The following is a 22,328-nucleotide window of genomic DNA, read 5'->3' as shown; positions in this document are numbered from 1 at the left end:
CTACCTTCTTTCAGAGTGAGAAGTTATTCATTTACTATAATAGCTCTGTTTTGGGTTTCTCAGCAAAACCAGACAATTGTGCCCAAATGGGATGGGGTTGCCATATTGACCATCGTTTTACAGACTAAGACAAAACCGCCAGGATATTGCAGTTAGTACTGGCTCACAGTAGGAGGCCAAAAAGTTGGTATTTAAAAGTATGGCTGATGTGTGGTATTAAAAAAAACAACCAAATATTGGAAGTGGATGCTTTGTCTGGTTTATCTATAAGGGCTTGCACCTAATTTATTCTCTGAACTTCACAGATTTTTCATATGGTGAAATGCAGGCTCTTAGGAGTTAATTGGCAGTATGCTGCATTGCTTTCAAATGTAACCAATTCAAAAGAATAAGTGAAAAACAGAAATAATCAGACTATTGGGTAATAATTAGAAATAAATAAAATGCTTCTGATGAAAAGAATTAGTCCCAAACATTACAAGTGGAAATGCAGTCCAGTGTTAAAGAGACAGTTTAGAAGCACATGGTACATTTATCACAGCTCCACAGACAAGTTATTGAGCTGTCTGTGAAAAACAGAGCCAAACAGGAAAGCTTTCAGCAGAAAGCAGTGGTTGAGGTCCTTGATTGATAGAGTTAGATGATGCAAAGCTGTCTGATGGCCTTTCTGAAAAATAAAGTGAAGGAACTCAAGGTCTTTCTTGACGATCTCTGACCACAGATGAACAGCTACTTTATTACAGCACAGATTGAGGTTACACCTTAGTCCATATTCTGCCATTTTTCGATGCACATGGTTAACTTTACCTACAATCTACTGTGTTTAACTTAAGTGTCTACCATCTTTGCAGGATTTTAAAAGGTTACTACAAAGGACAGCTAATTGTTCTGGTTAAAAGCTTTGCTTCTTTCCCTTTCTGTTTAACCACAGTGACTGAAAATAATACAGTCAATCTTGCTAGAGACTTCTCATTGCTATGACAGGACTGATTGTTCTGGGACCAGCCTCTCTCATTTAAAAGATACAAAAACAACCCAGTTGTGCATAATGGCCAAAAATCTACCTGCTGTGCTGTTTCTTTCAGAAAGGAAGTTATTTACCTCCCCAGAAATGCAATCTGTTTATCTCCCTGAAGTCATTTTTAAACTGGAGTCTAGTATGCATTGATTTTACACCACGATTTGATCTCAGAAACCATTACATTTTAAATAGTGAGGACCGCTAACTGGTGTTTGGTGGGCTGAAGCCAACACTGGAGTGGATGAACATCCTTTGACACAAAATTTTCAAAATTGGATGCCTAAAGTAAGACATTCAAACTCTTTGTCAGACACCTGCATCAATGGCTTGATTTGCAGAGGTGCTGAGCACTGCAATTTCCAGTAAACCCTGGGTGCCAGGTTTTTAAAGGCATTTAGATTTCTAAGGATGGACAAAGGTACTTAGTAGGATTTTCAACAGCATCTAGGAGCCTAATGCCCATTGATTTCAAGGATACACAAGCATCTAGATGCTTTTGAAAATCCCACTAGGCATCTATATGCATATTTAGATACCCAGATATCTGGTCTGGGTGCCTATCTATCGACATAGGTATTTAACTTTGAAAATTCTGGTCCTAATTTCCCAAGTTATTTCCATTGCTCATTGTCACAAAATGTTCTCTAATCTCCAAAGTGACTTTTTTGTGTTCAGTGAGATACAGGTTAGGAGAGATTAGGAAGGCAGGAAAGATGGTAAGGCTCCTAGTGTTTATCCTCTATGTTGCTTCCATCCCGACTGACATCTCTGGCACCAACTGAATGAAATCTCGGAAACCCTTTTTCAGAGGACATGATTCTGGGCTTGATTCTATTCCCTGCTCTATTTCATTCTATTAATTTCATCCTATTCCATCCTCATTGCCATGATATCTGAGCCCCTTCCAGTGGTGCGTTAGGTAATATGAATAACATTGGTCATGTTTGGTTCTTTCTTGCTCCTCTGTCCCCAGAGGAAAAACTGTGAGCGTAGTAAGATTTATTTTTCTTTTCTTAATACATGATATGTACACTGTACTATGTGTTTATATTAGTGAAGTCAAAGCCAAAGCAGCCTGACTTGCACTTGGAATGCTTTCATTTATATCTTTCATTTGCACCACATTTACACCACTGTAACTCAATTGCCTTCAATGGAGCCACTCTGATTTACAATGGTTTAAGTGAGAGTAGAACAGATTACAGCAAACCCCAGTAATCTTAATTTATTCTCTCTCAGGAGCCATTAGAGTATAGGGCCAGATCTTCAACTATTATAGCAGAGCTCTAATGAAGGCTATGCTCACTTGCACCAGAGGAGGATCTGGTACACTGGCTCTTATTCAATTTTCTAGCAATTTCTACTATCCAGTTAGAATGGTTTGATCTTAATGAGGCCAGCAGACAGCATATGCTTACTTTTTAAAACTACTTTGGTTTTAATGTCTGAGTTATTCACTCCACACACCATTTTCTTCTTCAGAATAGTTTTTTCTTGCCATTATCTTAGTTTAATCTCCCCTTTAGAAACTGCTGCCTGAATAAAATCTGGTTTCGAAATTAAATTTCAAACTATCAAAGGACTGATAACAGCAATGGAGGAATCTACTTGAAAGTCTGACCGTAGAGGAGCTGACACCACTTTTTAAATTCAGAGCCACTTTTCACTAGCAGGAACTTTCAAATTTAAAAATATTTAAAAACAAACAAACCTCTTATTTTCATCTTCATCACATGCAGGCAACAAAACTTAGGTATAGGGACAGAAAAAAAGATAAGATCAAGTAAAGAAATAACAGCAGCGCCAAGTTTTGGAGCTATGCCATTCAGTATTTAGAAATTACAATAAAATACTATCAGCCATTTTGGGATAAAGTTGTATAATCTTGTGACTTCTTTGATCAACAAAGCTCATGCAGTAAATATGTTTCAAATTAGTACATAAATACACAGAAATTTCTTCAGTGATGATACGGGGCATATGGGCATTTTGCAAAGAATCTTAATTCACCATCCAGTCTGGGGCTTCATTCTCATAGCTACCAAGTGATAACGGGCTCCTTGCTCTATGAGGAGAGATTAAAAATTCTGAGAATGTTTAGTCTTGAGAAAAGAAGACTGAGGGGAACCATATAACAGTCTTCAAATATGTTAAGGGCTGTTATAAAGAGGATGGAGACCAATTTTTCTCCATGTCCACTGAAGGTAGGATAGGAAGTAATGGGCTTAATCTGCTTTAAGGAAGATTTAGGTTAGATATTAGAAAAATACTTTCTAACTGTAAGGATAATTAAGCTATGCAATAGGCTTCGAGGGCTGAACTTGATGACCTCTCGAGGTCCCTTCCAGCCCTACATTTCTATGATTCTATGTATATAGCTTTGCAGCTCATTTACTTTATAACTAGAATACATCCAATTATGCAATAACATACTTCACTGAAGGTTATAAATCATAATGTTTCAAACAATTCATATGGATTTATTTTGACTGATGGCATAGTCACTAGAATTCTTCCAATGCTTAATACAAAATGAGGTTCTTACAGTATCATTCAGGTTTTTCCTCATCTGTTTTCTAAAGCACTTCCCACACCCTAGTACAGCCCGATAAAACGGAAGAAGCTCCCAGAGGCCAGTGTTAGATATTGGTCCAATGGGATTGTGGATAATGAAATTAACATTGATCACTATCAGAAGAAAGAGAAGCTTTTGCCTGCAAACTTAAAGTCCTAAAATGTGTTAAGTTGAAAACTGATGTTCTGTTTTTCTACCTATCAAACTTGAAACTGAGATTTGGAAAGCATACTATTATTTTAATCTTGCTTTTCACTCTGCTTGATACTAGTAATGTTGTTTTGTTTTGTTTCTCTCATCCTCAGGGTATAACAATGCAAATTTCATATTGTTTCATATTTCATTCTGTTGCATGCATTTCATCTTCAAAAAAATCTTCAAACCTAAACATATCTGCTTCATATAAATAAAGGTGTTTTTAAAATATGTATTGACTTTTTTCATGTATTAAGCTTTTTGGATGAATCTGGTTGCTAAATGATTGTTCTAGTAACTGTCTTGTCATCTGGACATGTTCTTAGATTGTTTTTTTGACATGATGTCCCTGCAGAAAGTTGGGCAATGTGACATAAAAAGCAAGGGTTTGCCTATCACACTGATTACTTGACGTAATAGTAAGCAAGCTTAAGTGAACTGTGTGTCTTCAATCTTTCCAATCACTTAGGGATGGGCACCAGAGGATACCATCCATCATTCCTGGCCTGAAACATATGGTGCCTCAGCAATCTTAGGCTGACCTAAATTATAGTAAAAGCTGCTATGCTGTTCACAATAAGAAATTGTTGTTCACTGAATTACAGGTTTGTGATTAGATTGCTAACATGGCCAACTCCATGTATAAGTGAAGTGTCCAGGAAAAATATTCTCTAGGTTCCTTTGAAAATTAATTTATACCCTTGAAATGTGCACGAATCACAAAGTGAAAAATATGTCAAGATATTTTTTCTTATGAACAAAAAAAGCACTGCAGTGGTAACAGTTATTAATTTATTTCTGGCAGTTTTAGCTAACAGAATTCAATAAACAAGATTTTTAATGGTTTCTGTTTTGTTGCAAGACTTGTATACTGCTTCACTTCTGAAAACATGGGATGCTAAGAACACTGTGACAAAATTCTTGACAACAGAGCCAGCCTCTCTGCTGTTTTCTCCAGAAAACCAATACACAATCTTTCAAATATCTTGCAAAGACAAGTGCATTGGACATCATATTATCTCAAATGCAAAATAAAGAAAGCTTGCTGGTATTGTAGGAATACATGTGGATATATGTTTATCTGTTATCTGTTGGACCCGTAGTTTAAATGACAAAAGCATGAAGTATTTCATTTCCAATTGGACCCTAGTTTAAGAGACTATAAACTAATATATTTGACTGTTACTCCAAAACTTTACAGTCTTGTTTTTACATGAAAATAGGGTCCATTTCTGTCATCTTTATTTATTTGGTCATATTGTGAAAAAGGCTTTGCACAGCAGAATTAGGGTTCAGCTCTGGAACTTCTAGTGATTCTAGAGACATCCTATTTGAAAGGTTTCTAAATTTAGGACCAAACTGTACCTGTTTCTATGTGGGTATACTACAGGAGGAAAAGGGCACAAATGGAGCTGGGGAACACAATGAGGGGCTAGTTTGTGCTGCCTACAGTACTAATGATCCCAAGAGGTGTGCCTAGGCAGGGGCAGGGGCAGAGTAAAGTGTCCACCCATCATAGTAATCCAGAGCAGGATGCTTAGTGAAAGATCAATATATAATCAAGGGAGGCACTGTTCCTCCTGGGAAGCTAAAAAACAAAAGCTTTTCAGAGGCATATCAGACAGAGCAGGATACCATTTCAAGAACACCAATGCATTACATCTGGGAGCTAGAGACTCTGCTAGGCAAATACTGAAAATAATTTCCCATAAACATCTATTTGAATTTTAAACTAACGAATTTATCCATGCTCTTAGCCAATTTGTGTTCACTGTCTGTGAAGATTCATGTGGATGCATTTTAATAATAGCAAGAATGTTCATGAAAAGCTGATCACTGGCAGATGGATTCCTCTCCCCCGACTGTGGAGCAGCTGGGAAACCACTTTGCAATTACTACTTCTGACCACTGGGTGGATTAGCTTTCTTGACCCTATTACACAGCACTGCTACGAGCAGGGATGGGAATGAAAGGGAGGGTTCCCTGCTGCAGTGAATCTCCTGGCACGTCACTCCCTCAGCCTTGCTCTGTCATTCCCTCAAAAGCTCCCTGTCTGATGCCGTGCAAGAATCTCTTTAAGAAAGAGCTTCATTGTACTGGCCCTTCTAATTCTGCTTTGGTTCCACTGCCAAGATATTTGTCACAGATATGGAGGCAGGGTTTGTCTTTAAATTATTAATATTTTTTTAAAAACTTTCCCAAACATACAACACAACTTAATACAAAATTATACTACATTAAAGCAAGCGGTTGCTTAGTTTCTTTCTTCTTAGTCATTTTTTGCTATTCTTCAATATCAACTGTTGTCAAGGTTGAACTCCCCACTCTGAAGTCTAGAGTACAGATGTGGGGACCTGCATGAAAAACCCCTAAGCTTATTTTTACCAGTTTACGTTAAAACTTCCCCAAGGTACAAACTATTTTACCTTTTGTCCCTGGACTTTATTGCTGCCACCACCAAGCATCTAACAAATATAACCGGGAAAAGAGCCCACTTGGAAATCTTTCCCCCCAAAATCTCCCCAAGCCCTGCTCCCCCTTTCCTGGGGAAGGCTTGATAAATGGAACAAGCCATATGTTATTCTTAGACGTCACAAACAGACTAGTATGGAATGCATGAGGGACTGTTTCTAGGATTGGTCTCAGTCTAGTTATGGGCATACATTACCACTGCTTTGGCAAAATATAAAAGTGTCTCCTTTTAGGGACTGGAGGCTTTCCCCTGCATCAGCTAGAGTTTGGCCCAATAACTAACTATTTCTTCAGGTATGTTCATACCTTGCAGATTCTGTTTGTTACTTTATTGGTGGAAATTGGTGGACAGCAAAGCTGCCAAGAAGAATGTAGCAGCATCAGCAATGATCTAACAAGGAAGGACCTGGTACTACCACACCACCACACATTTGTAAGGTTGCTGCAATCAGACCTTCACTCTCAGTCAGACCGCATAATTTTGAATCTTAAAATAAATACTTTTTTGGAGTGAACTTTGTTCAGACTTCCTGTTTGAGAAAGCTTTGGTGCATGCATGTCTGCATGTCTGCATGCAGCAAGTAATGCATTTGATTTCTTAGAAGATATAGTGGGAATAGAAACTGATTGCTTTCTAGCAGCATTAAGTTTACCTGTCATGTATGTATGTATGTATGTATGTATGTCTGAGAATAGATCTAAGCAATTTGAAAGCTAGTTGAAGAAAACTCATCCACTTGCCTTCCCATTTGATGTTTCAGAATCAGTCAGCTGCAAATACTGTGGTGAACTACTTTTTCTTTCCAGCAGCTATGGAACCACAATAACAGGAAGCCTGTATTAGTTCATGCTATATCACGACAATGCAACTGCATTATCTTTTGACTGCCAGGAAGATAAAACACATCACGGTAATAGGAGGTGCATATGGAACGGCTTTAGAAAAACACACACCAAACCACTAATTATTCACATTAGTAAATTTTCTCATTAGAAAAATGAAAATAGTTTTACAGTTGCCAACTGATACATTTCATGTATCTGAAACTCTTTGGTCCACTCTTTAAATGAAGAAGAAACAATATAATTCAGTTGTTACAATAAAATCCAGCAATTTTGCTCAACTCTGATCTTTTCGATTCTTCCTTTCTTAACTTTACAAACTTTAACTGCACCTGGTGCCAAAGGGAGCTCAGAAAGGGCAGAAGAGGAGCAGGGACTTCGGGGAGCTGGCTATGATTCCTATATCCTGTGCTGGATCAGTTCCAGTTAGAGCAGCTTAGTGGTTCCTTTAAGTTGCACCTATGACATAAGGTCCCTAAGGAATTGCCCTATTGCAAGGGGAATTCTTTACTGGCCATTTTCAGACAAAATCTGGCTACTTTACGCCACCTAAGTGGGTGTTCCAAGGAATCTGGCTCACCATCATTAGGGTTTTGCACTATATTTGAAACCACAATATCTTTCCATCGAATGCAGCAAATATTTAGGACTGATCCAAAGTCCACTGACGTCAATAAGAGTCTTCCCACTGCCTTCAACGGGTATTAGATCGAGCCTTTAATTCTTCATTGTTCAGAGCAAAAGTCAACCCTTATTTAAAAACAAATGCATATGCAGGAGAGTGAAAAGGGAAAAAACAACACTGCTACTGAGCCCTGGTGTACACTAGGCGTTGAGGTCGAATTTAGCAGTGTTAAATCGATTTAACCCTGCACCTGTCCACATGACGAAGCCCTTTTTTTCAACTTAAAGGGCTCTTAAAATCGATTTCCTTACTTCACCCCGACAAGGGGATTAGAGCCGAAATCAGTTTTGCTGGGTCGAATTTGGGGTACTGTGGATGCAATTACACGGTATTGGCCTCCGGGAGCTATCCCAGAGTGCTCCATTGTGACCGCTCTGGACAGCACTCTCAACTCAGATGCACTGACCAGGTAGACAGGAAAAGGCCCGCAAACTTTTGAATTTCAATTTCCTGTTTGGCCAGTGTGGCAAGCTGCAGGTGACCATGCAGAGCTCATCAGCAGAGGTGACTATGATGGAGTCCCAGAATCGCAAAAGAGCTCCAGCATGGACTGAACGGGAAGTATGGGATCTGATTGCTATATGGGGAGAGGAATCCGTGCTATTAGAATTAGGTTCCAGTTTTCGAAATGCCAAAACATTTGTGAAGATCTCCCAGGGTATGAAGGACAGAGGCCATAACAGGGACCCGAAGCAGTGCCGCGTGAAACTTAAGGAGCTGAGGCAAGCCTACCAAAAAACCAGAGAGGCGAATGGCCGCTCCGGGTCAGAGCCCCAAACATGCCGCTTCTATGATGAGCTGCATGCCATTTTAGGGGGTTCAGCCACGACTACCCCAGCCATGTTGTTTGACTCCTTCAATGGAGATGGAGGCAACACGGAAGCAGGTTTTGGGGACGAGGAAGATGATGATGATGAGGTTGTAGATAGCTCACAGCAAACAAGCGGAGAAACCGGTTTTCCCAACAGCCAGGAACTGTTTCTCACTCTGGACCTGGTGCCAGTACCCCCCCGAACCCACCCAAGGCTGCCTCCTGGATCTGCCAGGCAGAGAAGGGACTTCTGGTGAGTGTACCTTTTAAAATACTATACAAGGTTTAAAAGTCAGCATGTTTAATGATTAATTTGCCCTGGCATTCGTGGCTCTCCTGGATATACTTCCAAAGCCTTTGCAAAAGGTTTCTGGGGAGGGCAGCCTTATTCCATCCATCATGGTAGAACACTTTACCACTCCAGGCCAGTAGCACGGACTCGGGAATCATTATAGAACAAAGCATTGCAGTGTATGTTTGCTGGCGTTCAAACAACATCCGTTCTTTATCTCTCTGTGTTATCCTCAGGACAGTGATATCATTCATAGTCACCTGGTTGAAATAGGGTGCTTTTGTTAAGGGGACATTCAGAGGTGTCCGTTCCTGCTGGGCTGTTTGCCTATGGCTGAACAGAAATGTTCCCCGCTGTTAGCCACGCGGTGGGGGAGGCAAAATGCGACCTTGTAACGAAAGCACATGTGCTATGTATGTAATGTTAACAGCACGGTTTACCGTGAAAGAGTGTACCCATTGTTCTATAAAATGTGTCTTTTTAAATACCACTGTCCCTTTTTTTTCTCCACCAGCTGCATGTGTTTCAAGGATCACAGGATCTTCTCCTTCCCAGAGGCTAGCAAAGATTAGAAGGCGAAAAAAACGCACTCACAATGAAATGTTCTCTGAGATCATGCTGTCCTCCCACACTGACAGAGCACAGACGAATGCGTGGAGGCAGACAATGTCAGAGTGCAGGAAAGTACAAAATGACCGGAAGGAGAGGTGGCGGGCTGAAGAGAGTAAGTGGCGGGCTGAAGAGAGGGCTGAAGCTGAAAGGTGGTGGCAGCGTGATGAGAGGAGGCAGGATTCAATGCTGAGGCTGCTGGAGGATCAAACTAATATGCTCCAGCGTATGGTTGAGCTGCAGGAAAGGCAGCAGGAGCACAGACCACCGCTACAGCCCCTGTGTAACCAACCGCCCTCCTCCCCAAGTTCCATAGCCTCCTCACCCAGACGCCCAAAAATGTGGTGGGGGGGCCTCCGGCCACCCAGCCACTCCACCCCAGAGGATTGCCCAAGTAACAGAAGGCTGGCATTCAATAAGTTTTAAAGTTTTAAACTTTTAAAGTGCTGTGTGGCCTTGTCCTTCCCTCCCTCACCACCCTTCCTGGGCTACCCTGGTAATTATCCCCGTATTTGTGTGATGAATTAATAAAGAATGCATAAATGTGAAGCAACAATGACTTTATTGCCTCTGCAAGCAGTGATCGAAAGGAGGCGGGGAGGGTGGTTAGCTTACTGGAAAGTAGAGTGAACCAAGGGGCGGGTGGTTTCATCAAGGAGAAACAAACAAAACTTTCACACCGTAGCCTGGCCTGTCATGAAACTGGTTTTCAAAGCTTCTCTGATGCGCACCGCACCCTCCTGTGCTCTTCTAACCGCCCTGGTGTCTCACTGTGCATAACCAGCAGCCAGGCGATTTGCCTCAACCTCCCACCCCACCATAAACGTCTCCCCCTTACTCTCACAGATATGGTGGAGCGCACAACAAGCAGTAATAACAGTGGGAATACTGGTTTTGCTGAGGTCTAACCGAGTTGGTAAACTGCGCCAGCGCGCTTTTAAACGTCCAAATGCACATTCTACCACCATTCTGTACTTGCTCAGCCTGTAGTTGAACAGCTCCTGATTATTCTCCAGGCTGCCTATGTATGGCTTCATGAGCCATGGCATTAAGGAGTAGGCTGGGTCCCCAAGGATAACTATAGGCATTTCAACATCCCCAACAGTTATTTTTTGGTCTGGGAAGAAAGTCCCTTCCTGCAGCTTTTGAAACAGACCAGAGTTCCTGAAGATGCGAGCGTCATGTACCTTTCCCACATTGATGTTGGTGAAACGTCCCTTATGATCCACCAGTGCTTGCAGCACTATTGAAAAGTACCCCTTGCGGTTTATGTACTCGCTGGCTTGGTGCTCCGGTGCCAAGTTAGGGATATGGGTTCCGTGTATCGCCCCACCACAGTTAGGGAATCCCATTGCAGCAAAGCCATCCACTATGACCTGCACATTTCCCAGGGTCACTACCCTTGATATCAGCAGATCTTTGATTGCGTTGGCTACTTGCATCACAGCAGTCCCCACAGTAGATTTGCCCACTCCAAATTGATTCCCGACTGACCGGTAGCTGTCTGGCATTGCAAGCTTCCACAGGGCTATTGCCACTCGCTTCTTAACTGTGAGGGCTGCTCTCATCTTGGTATTCTTGCGCCTCAGGGTAGGGGAAAGCAAATCACAAAGTTCCATGAAAGTGCCCTTACGCATGCGAAAGTTTCGCAGCCACTGGGAATCGTCCCAGACCTGCAACACTATGCGGTCTGACCAGTCTATGCTCTTTTCCAGGGCCCAGAATCGGCGTTCCACTGCATGAGCCTGCCCCATTAGCACCATGATGCCCACATTGCCAAGGCACGTGCTTTGAGAGAAGTCTGTGTCCATGTCCTCATCACTCTCGTAACCGCGCTGACGTCGTCTACTCGCCTGGTTTCGCTTTGCCAGGTTCTGGTGCTGCATATACTGCTGGATAATTCATGTGGTGTTTAATGTGCTCCTAATTGCAAAAGTGATCTGAGTGGGCTCCATGCTTGCTGTGGTATGGCATCTGCACAGAAAAAAAGGCGCGGAACGATTGTCTGCTATTGCCCTGATGGAGGGAGGGGCGACTGATGACATGGCTTACAGGGTTGGCTTACAGGGAATTAAAATCAACAAAGGAGGTGGCTTTGCAAGAAACTGAATGGCTGCCTCAAGGATAGAACTCAAAACCTCAAGGACAGAACTCAAAACTGGGTTTAGCAGGCCGTTGATTTCACAGAGGGAGGGAGGGAGGAGAAAATGAATACAAAACAAATCTGGTCTATTTCTTGTTTTGAGCCACTTCATCTATCTTTATATATCTTGCTGGAAGCAGACTGTGCAGTACTACCACTAGCCATTGTCACCTTCTGGGTGCTTGGCAGAAGAGAGTGCAGTATGACTGCTCACCATCATCTTCTGCTGGCTGCAAATTAAAAGACAGTGCACTGCCGGTAGGACTCAATCGCCATGAGACGAAACAAGGGAAATGACCTGGCTGAGTGACTCCCATGTTTGCCCAGGCGCCCGGTTAAAAGAGCACCCAGGACTACGTCGACGACCGCTACCAGTCATACTGCACTGTCTGCTGCCAAAAGGCAATAACCTGCTGCTGTGTAGCAATGCAGTACTATGTCTGCCAGCACCCAGGAGACATACGGTGATGGTTAGCTGAGCGAGCTCCATGCTTGCCGTGGTACGGCGTCTGCACAGGCAAACTCATGAAAAAGGCGCAAAACGATTGTCTGCCCTTGCTTTTACGGAGGAAGAGAGGGAAAGGGGGCCTAACAATATGTACCCAGAACAACCCGCGACAATGTTTTAGCCCCATCAGGCACTGGGACACGCACACTCGACTGTATAAAAGCGCTTTCTACAAAACCGACTTCTATAAATTTGACCTAATTTCGTAGTGTAGACATACCCTGAGACACAGAATCTTTGTTACTTTGAACATCTTAGGAAAAAGCAGAACATGGGATCAAACCTTGAGAGATCTCAGACTACAAAAAAAAAAAATCAGTAGCAGACAGTCAAATATATATGCTGACTATTATCACCTGATGTTCCTGAATTCCTAATAGCTAATAGGAAACTATCAAGGGTACATTTAAACTTTATTGTTCATATGTGTCAATCCTTTGTATTATGTCAAAAGAGATGTTTCATATCTTGTGGGTCAAATTTTCATATACATGTCTATCTAAGTAAAGTTTGTTGTTTTGCAAATTACAAACATGACATGGCATGCTTCTGCAAGTGCAGCCTAATTATTAGTGCAAACTGCTTGGAAGCAGTAGTACATTAACTATACATACGAAAATCCTATGTGGAGTAAGGCAGTTAACTCATTTTTAACTATTTGAAAAAATTACCTTAAGAGTAAATATAAGATTTATAAATATGCTGCACTGCATACCAGATCATTTATTTATATTCTGTTTGTGAGTTTCTTGACTGGTATTTTGAGATTTGTTCTTATATTTTGCTGAGAATTCTATTCTGCTTTTTCTAAAATGTGCAGTGGGCCAATTTTTAAAATTAGCTACGAGATTAGATTGTTAGACTGAATGTTAGACATGGCCCTCTACTGTTAAGACTGCCAACAGTTTCCATTAATACACTCTTATTTAATTACTCACAAGTTTCTGAAACATTAACCTTTTGGCTGAAATTTTCCATATCAGGCCTCTGCTACAAAATGATTTTTTTAATGTCTTAAAAAGTTTGGCAATTTTTTAAAATAGTTTTCAGAGTACAAAAATATTCATGCAATCTTTTATGAACATTGGAAGATGAAATTTGAGTTGGAAATAGATTTGAATCTTCTAGTGAAAACTGGTTTATGAGACTTTGAAAATCATGTGACACATGCACAGTGCATTTTAAACTACAACTGTGGTAAGCTATTCATAAAAAAGATTTTAAGCTTCTTCATTAGATCAAAATCCTGGTTCCTGCCACTGAAAATTACGACAAACTCGCATTAGCTTCAGTGGGATGATATTTTGGTGCTTACATTTGTTAAATCCTTGGAGAAGGGACTATCTTTTTACTTGTATTTTATACAGAAACAAGCAGTCTGTTGACCAGTAATGACTAATAAGTAGAAATGGGGATTAGTATAAGGGGCTGAAATTTGCAAATTGCCCAATTTTTCTTTCCTTTAACCTGTACGGGACAGATTACTGAAAGGAGTCCTAGGCCTCCCTACGTTAAGTAGGTTTTACAGAAGTAAGTGCCCTCATATCTGGGAGAGTCCTTTCTGATTTTTATTAATGATGAGCCCTGATTGTTTAGCCAGTGGATGTTGGGAGGAGGCAGTCTACCATGTTTAGCAAAATTTTGTGCAAGGTATTAAAACTAACTTTGAAATAGTAACACTTTGTAGAATGGCCTGGGAGTATCAACCATTTAAATCCTCTCATCAAAAGAGGACCTATGTCACTCTGTTCCAGAATGCAAAACTTTCAAAACCTGTCTACATTTTCCCACTGATGCCCTTCACATTTTGTAGCCATGGAAGGTTTTGCCCATGAAAGCACACTAAGCTGCAATTCTTAGATCATTATATTGTGTTGCTTTGTTACAATTAGGGATGGGATGAATCTTTGATTAATTGAGCAAATAAACCTGTTACAACTAGAGTTGACATGGCTATGGCTATTGCCAAATGATTCCTCAGACTTTGGCACAAAGTGGCATTTCATAGTGAACAAAGTCAAGCCTTTCTGCTCCCCTTTGCTGCTTCATATTCTGCGTTGCACCACTTCCTAGCACAAGAAGACTCATTAAACTCCCTCCAACTGCTTTGGCTCCTGCCATGATTTGTATTTATAGTCAGCATGGTATTAGTGAATCATTTATTTGGTATATAGTCAATATGAAAGAAGTGACTGTCACATTATTATTTATAACAGAATAACAGGTAGGTGGTTAACACTTAAAATGGTTTAAAATTAAACTCTATAAAGAATTTATGTTAGTTTGGCTCCTTTCTAAAATACCAGTGAATAATCCTATCACATGTGCTTGTGTGACTTAAATATTTGTTGACACATTCTTTAAAACAGTCCTACACAAGTTTCTACGCGCTTTATGTGCCTCCTGAATGAAATCAGAAAAGGCGCTGTATATTTGTATATTTTGGTTACCATGCATAATTAATCTTGTTCTATTCTTTAATGTTCAAAGCCTACTTTGAACAATGTGAACAAGTCTCTTCAACTGCACTTCTCCACTGGGAAAGGCAAAATAGATCTCTGCTCACATATAGACATCAGGTCCATATGGACATACTCTTGTACTGAACCTTTTAAAAAATGCATGGAGAGGCAGAAGTGTGTGCAAAGCTGAACACCTACTTTAGTCTCCTGAAACATATCAGTTTCATAGGCCTGGGCCCTTTCTATGTGCTGATGGTCTGTATTGCCTTCAAATGATAGCTCAATGTTTGTTTCACGTGATTTTTGGGAAGAATGAAGGTATCTTCCCAATTCTGTTGGCAGTGGGGAGGTGTATGAAAGGCTTTTTTTTGGAGATTTTCCATGTTTGCTGGCTGAGGTAAATGGTTGACTGTTTGATTATTGATGGCTGGTGGAGTTAATTTATTTTTTTTTTTGTGCTGCTGGAGGGTTACCATCAGGGTACTCATATTTGTATGGGAGTCCATTTTTAAAGTCAAATCTAAATAACTAAATATGATTTTTAAAAGCTACTTTTCCTTAAATTCAAAGAAAAAATTTTAAGCATGGGAGAATTACAAATGTCTGTAACACATCTTTCATTTTCAAGCAGAAATTTCAAGTCCCTTCTGACAGACTGTGCTGTGTAAAAACATGTCACTTGCCTTATTGCCAAGTAATTATAGTACTTAAGTGTCTGTTTAGTTTCAGGCTGTATTTAGTTGAATTTTATTTTCTTCTCTTGTCTGCGTTAGAAGGATCTATGGGCATGCTGCAATTTCATGACAGAAGTACATTTCTAGACGAGTCATGTAGCGTGATCTGCACTCAACTAAAACAACTGTACATAAATTACACCATAAAATAAATATTTTAAAAAATATTTTAAAGACCCAATGGATAATATGTAAATTACTTGTTTCACATCACACTGAAAAGGCAAAAAAATAACACAGTCAAAATGATATATGAGAGGTGAAGGTGAAGCAGCTGAGGAAAGTTTATACTGACCATGGATGAGGTAGCAAACAGAGGAAACTGTATCAGAAATGTTGTAGAGGGAGAAATTCAAATAGAAGTAGAGAAGCAATAACAAATTCTTGATTTAGTGTAGGGAATGACTGGAAATAAATCTACTTCCACAGGTTCTTAGTGATCCTAGGTTTTTTGTCAGTAGAAGAGGCAGCAATGAAAGACTAATAATGATAGACTGAAACTCAGGCAAGTATAAAGGCCCATTAGTCTGTGAGCAGTGAAGAGAAGAGTTTCTGAAGAAGTTCTAAATGGAAGACGGTGAAGTACCCAGACACTGAGGGCATGTCTACACTTACTGGTAGATCGGCACTGCTGTAATCAATGCAGTGAGTGTTGATTTAGCGGGTCTGGTGAAGACACGCTAAATCAGTGGGAGAGCACTTGTCCCGTTGAAGTTCTATGATGTAATTAAGAATTACATGTATGGACAAAGTTGGGGAGAAAACAAAGGGAAAGATTGAGCAAGATGGATAGGATAAAGGCAGAAGGAGAAAAAGATAGGAAAATACCCTTAGGGTTAAAGCAAAGGGGGTCAGAAGATCTAGGTTGTATTTTGTACTTTTTATTAAAGACTTCCTGTATGATCTGCATGACTCTTTGTCCTGCACCTTCCCTAAATGCAAAACTTGGATAATAATATTTCCTTATCTATGTTATAAGACTTAACTGATATCTCTAAGGTGCTTAGACACAAATAGTTACAAATACTGATAAATAAATTAGTAATTGGCTGCAATGTGATGAGAGTTTATTTTTCCTCATGGCACAAACAACTGAAGTATGCCTTGTATGGCATTGTGAATTAATATTTTAATAGTGCATGATAAAGGAATTTGAAGTTCATAAGTATTGATATGTTTATGGAATACCATGCAACCGGATTTCCATCTTGAGACTATTGCACTGGGATACTAGTATATTGCCTGTAGTTTATGTAAACTGAGATTGTTGGATAAGGATAATGACATCCAAAATCCAGCCTTACCTCAATGTCACAGAAATGGGAATGCACAGGAACTGATGATATACCATAAATGGTACGACTTAAACCTCATCCTTCAGGATATGACTTAACCTCATCCACCTCAATCCCTAACTACACGGTCCATCTTATCTAGAGAGGGAACCAAATAGTATTTGCTATATGACCCAAATAAACTAAACCAGTGACTAATAAGTAGTGCCCACTCTAGAAATGTTAATAAAATGCAGCTAAAGGTAAGATGTACTAGCAGCACACCCCTTAAAACAAACACTACACATTACCAGTTAGATAAAAATATATAACCACCTGTACACACACATATATATACACACACATACATATACACAAATGCATACACATATAATTTAATGAATATACTGCTATTAAATCCAATAAATGTAGCACTCATTTGATGTAAAGAATTAATGATTTTATGGTATGGTCGCATTATCACAATTAAAATGTCCTTCCTAGAATGCTATTTTAAAGTTATATTGCACTAATGATTAAAGTCTCGAGGAAGATTTTGAGAACTGAGAAGATAAGTACCATCCTTATACAGGACTAAGTGTACTACAAACATGGGTAATTAAGCCATTCAACAAGCATCTGGGGCAGGTAAGCAGTCCATTCACTTTACAGCCATGGTGTGCTGATAGGGGTGCACCAGGCCCTGCAAAGGATGCTGTAGGTGTCAGGGCTATGCTCTGATAGGATTGCATGACCAGAGGCCAAGTAGTTCTCTCAATGGAGTGTTCCATAAAACACACACTTCACAGAGCCATTTTTCAATTGCCATTTTATTCACAACCATTAATTTTTATATCAGCAGCTGTGTCCTCTCCCAACTCTCTAACTTGTTTTTATGCAAACAGATCTTTTTTGTTTAAACGGTCTTTTGTAATTTCATGTATGAAAAACATGGTCAACATTCTGCATTAAGTATATCCGACTTCTGGTTATTTTATGCAACAGTCTGGGGCCCCCGCATTTGCCACTTGATTCACCGACTCCACCCCTTGACTTAAATTTTCCTGGGTGAAAGAGAGGCACTGCAGAGCATACCCCAGTGCAATGACAATATTAAAATCACTTCCCATGCACAAATTAGCAGACATTTCTTTGATTTTAAGGTTGATAAATAAAGTCCAGTCCTCTGAAGACCAGTTCACACCATCATGACTGCACTGCCCGAGGGCATCTATGACACAATCTTAACAATCCTCAAACATCTCTCTCAGACAGTGCTTAATGCTTCCGTGCACAGCAGCTTGTACAATTGCAGACAACAATTCTAAGGTTATGGATCGGCACTGCTTCAATACCAAATTCCTTCCTCAAAGTTACATAGTACATGTCTGTAGAATTAGCTCCCTCTCCCCCTTAGCATCCTGGTGAGCATCTGGTTTCAGATCTGGCAAAAGCAGGGCAGCTCTAATCCATTTGTGCCTTTAAGGCTGTCAGTGTCCAGACTCTCCAAAGCCTCTGAAGAACCACTGCTCAGCTGTTGAGAGATTTAAAATAAAAAATCATTTTAGTTTTTATAACATGCTTTAAAGCCTTTATTTTTGCATCAAGAGACCTCTTTATCTCATGGCTTAAATGTTTTTTGCCCTCTGGATGGTCTTGATCCACCATCCTTTTGATTGTGAGTTAAAATCCTTAGTCAATTGATCCATGATAAATTCTTATCCCCAGCACCCACACCTTTAACTTCAACCCATTAAAACATTCTTATGTACAAGTTACCTGTGACTTGTCTCCGTACACCCTGACATTTGAAGAGTAGCGTTCTCCTGTCTGGTTTCTCAGACAATGCTGGGTCCAAGGATTGTCATCATGCTCCTCCTCTGCACTGCCCTTGTGATCATTTTCATCATCAATTATCACAGTTTCGTGGTTCTCATGACCGGTTCTGGGATCTCAAGCCCTGGTTGTGTCCACAGAATGGGTGTTTCCTCAGCCCCCAGCAATCTTGCCTGCGTAACGTCTCTTCATGAGCTGGTTGACTATGGGGATGTGGGGGGAGCAAGGGCAGATTCAATGGCCTCTTTAGGCTTTGCCATCTTTAATCCACATGCTTTATCAAGCAACACAATGACTGTGCAACACATTCTTAACCAGTCACAGCACTTTAAAAGTCCATGGTTTCCCTCCTTACATAAGGAAGACCTTCCAGTTTAGTCATGCTGGGGTGGGGCCAGGTGTCAGAAAGGGATAGAGGTAAGATTAAGACATTTGCACATTTACTTTTATATATAAATATATACAGATTATATATATATTATCAAATCAATATCTGCTCCTCTGGCAAGGACCATGTGTGTTTGTATATGGGGTGTAGGTATATAGTCGGGGACTATGTGAAGTGGTGCTTTATACCGTTAGCTTTTATTCAAAGGGAGAGCATGAGAGATTCACCAGTAATGAAATTACTAATGTTTTTGTACATTAATCAGTTTCAGTTTAAAGGATCATAGTGCTATAGGTTTTGGGGTTTTCATAGTATTGCCCTCTTGCTATCATCGGTAATGAGGTTGGGATCCAGTATGCTACAGACCCCTAGTCTTAAGACTTTGCCTTGTGTTCTAACACCCCTCATGCTCTAGATTAAGTTGTTGGAACAAAAAACCCAAAGTAGGTAGGGCAAAAAACACTTCCCTGGTCCATGCTGTATAATGGTTTTCTCAATTCTACAAACCCATAACAATGTGCCTGGGTCTGTTTTAATTAACTGGATGGTTCAGATGACTGAATAGAGGCCTGGTGTCCTCGTTTACTTTGTGTCATGTCTGTGCATGTACTTTACGCATGCACAATAATCTAAGCAGACTTTTCAAGCATGTGTGGTGGGCTATCGTGACTTTTAGTTTGGTTTCTCTGAAGTCCCATGAATGTGTGTAAGCAGTACCAATGTGCGTCTGAAAGTGGCCTTCTGTGCTTCTGTGTGTGTGTCAGTTTAATGTTCTGTGTTGAATACCTTGTTTTCACATTGGCTCTGGGTGTGCATTTTCCTGTACATATACTGTTTTCTAAAACAATGTTGTGGATTGTAAACTGGAAAAGCCTTTCTATTAAGTAAAAAGGGCATATGCCTTAACTTTTCCACAAAGACAGTTACTAGAAGGCATTAATCTTATCAAAGCTTTGTATAAAGTGTGGGGAAGGGAGAGAGAGGTCTCCCACAATATCTGTGCAGCCTTTCTACCAGTATTTCAGTCATTATCACCTATTCTCTTACAAAAGCTATTTTCAGGTATCTTTGTTACAGTGGACAGCTGCAACCTCATGACACCTTCCCTGAACAGAGACGGTGAAACTAGCGGGGGCTAGTGCCCCCACAATGGACATACTGGGGAGAGCAGATCTATATTTCTCCCCCCCCCCCGCCTCCCCGCAATGTTTTCTGCTCCCACATCCCATGGAGGCAAGAGCAGAGCAGAATCCAGCTATATTCCACCCCTGTGGAGGAGGGACTGGAGTGGCGACTAGTCCATGGCACAAGTGAGCAGGCCGGTGACCAGATAGGACTCCCCAGCCCAGCCTAGATCTATCATCCAGCCATCATGAGTCCTGGTGGAGACACTGAACCTGGGGGAGGGGCACAAAGAGCATGTGCACCAGCTACCAGGGTGGAGGACAATACCTGGATTGGAGGGCAGGAGAGCACAAGGACACAGCCACTAGGGTGGAGGATGGGACTGGGCACCAGCACCTGGGCGGGAGCATTGCTGCACAGCGCACCATCTGCCATAGGAATGGCAGTATGAACTACTGAATGCCCCTTCCCAGCCTGGTGCCACCTGTCATCCCCTGCAGCCCCCCGTCTCTTGATTAGAATTATTTGATTAGAATTAGATTTAGTATCACTTTAGTTGCAAAAACACAGAACCAACATAAAAGAATTAAGAGAAATGGAGTGACTTATTTGCCTATATTAGATTACCTATTGAGGAAAGATGGGCCAAATGAGATGAACCAATTTTTAAAAATTACTGACAGAACTTATACAAAAATACAAGCCCCAGTAGGCTTCAAAACTACAGCTCTACTGTATTCCCTTATTATTTGTGTTTGCTCCCTCTTAATACTAATGCAAGGATATCAACAATTCTTTTACCTTTAAATAAAAAGCCTAATATTTGCTTTTTAAGAACAAATGTGTAAGGAAACTATATAACTGATATCACAATTATTAGGTATCATTATAAATACCGAGCTATTTTAAAATTTTTTCTCCAATTAGGTATAAGGGAAAACAAGTTGCTGTGTTTTTAGTCAACGCTTAGATTTACAAACTGTTTCCCCCTCATTTAACCACTCTCTTTGCACACATTTTAGAACACCTGTCTTGCTCTCTTTTTATGTTTTAGCTTTTCTTATACTTTTCCTGGATTTTGGCAAAGTTCTTTTTAATTCCTAGAGGTGGCGATACCATTTAAGGCACTGGCTTAGGCAATTGAGGATATATAATAAATCCTATTGGTGCTTATCACAAGGTGATGCTGGGATAATAGGGGGCTAGGATCAGGGTCCTGTATAATTATGCAAGTGGGAAAAGGTGTTATTGTGTTTAGTTAACACTTAGATTTACAAACATCTAGTTCCTTTAACAGGTCTCTTTATACATATTTTAAAACAGCTGTCTTTCTTTTTACATTTTAGTTGTTCTCATGCTTTTAGCTGTATTTAATTATTCTAGGGGTGGCTCTACTTCTCAAGCTTCTGGCTTAGGGGTTCTCGGCCACGTACTAAATCATACTGGTTTCCTGCCCTAAGCGAGGATGGACTAGGGGAGGCCAGAGGCTTGGGTCAGGACCCTCTCTAATTAAAATGTACTGGGGCTCTTTAATTCACATTAGATCATTTTTCCTGTAACACATATCACTGCATATATTTAAAACCATCTCTCTCCCTTGCATTTTGGCTTTAGTTCTTTACAATTTCTAGAGGTTGTACTACTTATCAGGCCCTGGTTTAGGGAGTCTGGGCCATATACTAGATTTTTTTTGTGTTCCTCCTTAAGTAAGGTGAGCTTTGAGGAAAGCAGAGGGATATGGGTAAGGCTCCCCTCCAACTGCAATATTTTGGGGTTGTTGGGTTTTTTTTTTGGTTCTTAGATTTACATATATCCACTTCTTTTATGTGTCTCTTTGTATATATAGCTTTAAACACCTCTTTCTGTTTATGTGTTAGGTTTTTCACAATCTTAGCTATGTTTCTTTACCATTTCTAGTGGTGGCACTACTTATTAGTCATTGGTTTCAGGTATCTGGGCCATACATCCAATTCTATTGGTTTCCTTCCCTAGATAAAGTGGGCCTTCCAGCTGGGATCAGACGGTGGAAGAGGTTAGGTCAGACCATGGAAGGATAAAGATTTAGGAATTAACATCCTTTTTGGTACATCACCATTTCCTGTGACACTGAGGTTTGGTGGGACTTCCAGAAATAATCATCTTTATCTCATTTATCAATCTCTTATTCATCTGGGGCAATATACAACTGGGGATAATAAAAATGTTTTATAATTTAAAATTAAAATGGAACCTATTTGTTATAAAACAGAACTGTACATACACACACCATCAGGAAGCATACATCTTTTAATAAATAAAATGAGTGCAATTATGACTGATGAATGATAAAGGTGATCTGACAGAACATAACATAAT

General features: G+C 40.3%; 1 protein-coding gene across 4 annotated transcripts in view; it reads right to left on the bottom strand.

The window, feature by feature from the left end:
* WDR72 (WD repeat domain 72) overlaps nt 1-22,328 on the bottom strand; it is a 177,053-nt gene that overhangs the window by 33,954 nt on the left and 120,771 nt on the right. Inside the window, exons 19-20 of one of the 4 annotated variants that reach the window (XR_006274743.1) lie at nt 18,404-18,843; nt 17,414-18,158 (exon numbers count right to left, since the gene is read on the bottom strand). The exons of 2 other annotated variants lie outside the window; for them this stretch is intronic. Coding sequence is in view for 1 of the 2 variants with exons in the window: in XM_043493799.1 (XP_043349734.1) it covers nt 18,115-18,158 (44 nt within the window). In the remaining variant the exon portion in view is untranslated. Of the gene's footprint in view, nt 1-17,413; nt 18,159-18,403; nt 18,844-22,328 lie in introns of those variants that run through there. One more of the 4 variants, XM_043493799.1, reaches the window with a different exon arrangement.

This window comes from Dermochelys coriacea, chromosome 10 (genome assembly GCF_009764565.3).
Source record: "Dermochelys coriacea isolate rDerCor1 chromosome 10, rDerCor1.pri.v4, whole genome shotgun sequence".
Taxonomy (NCBI): Eukaryota; Metazoa; Chordata; order Testudines; family Dermochelyidae; genus Dermochelys; species Dermochelys coriacea.
This window is presented reverse-complemented; position numbering and strand designations above follow the sequence as displayed.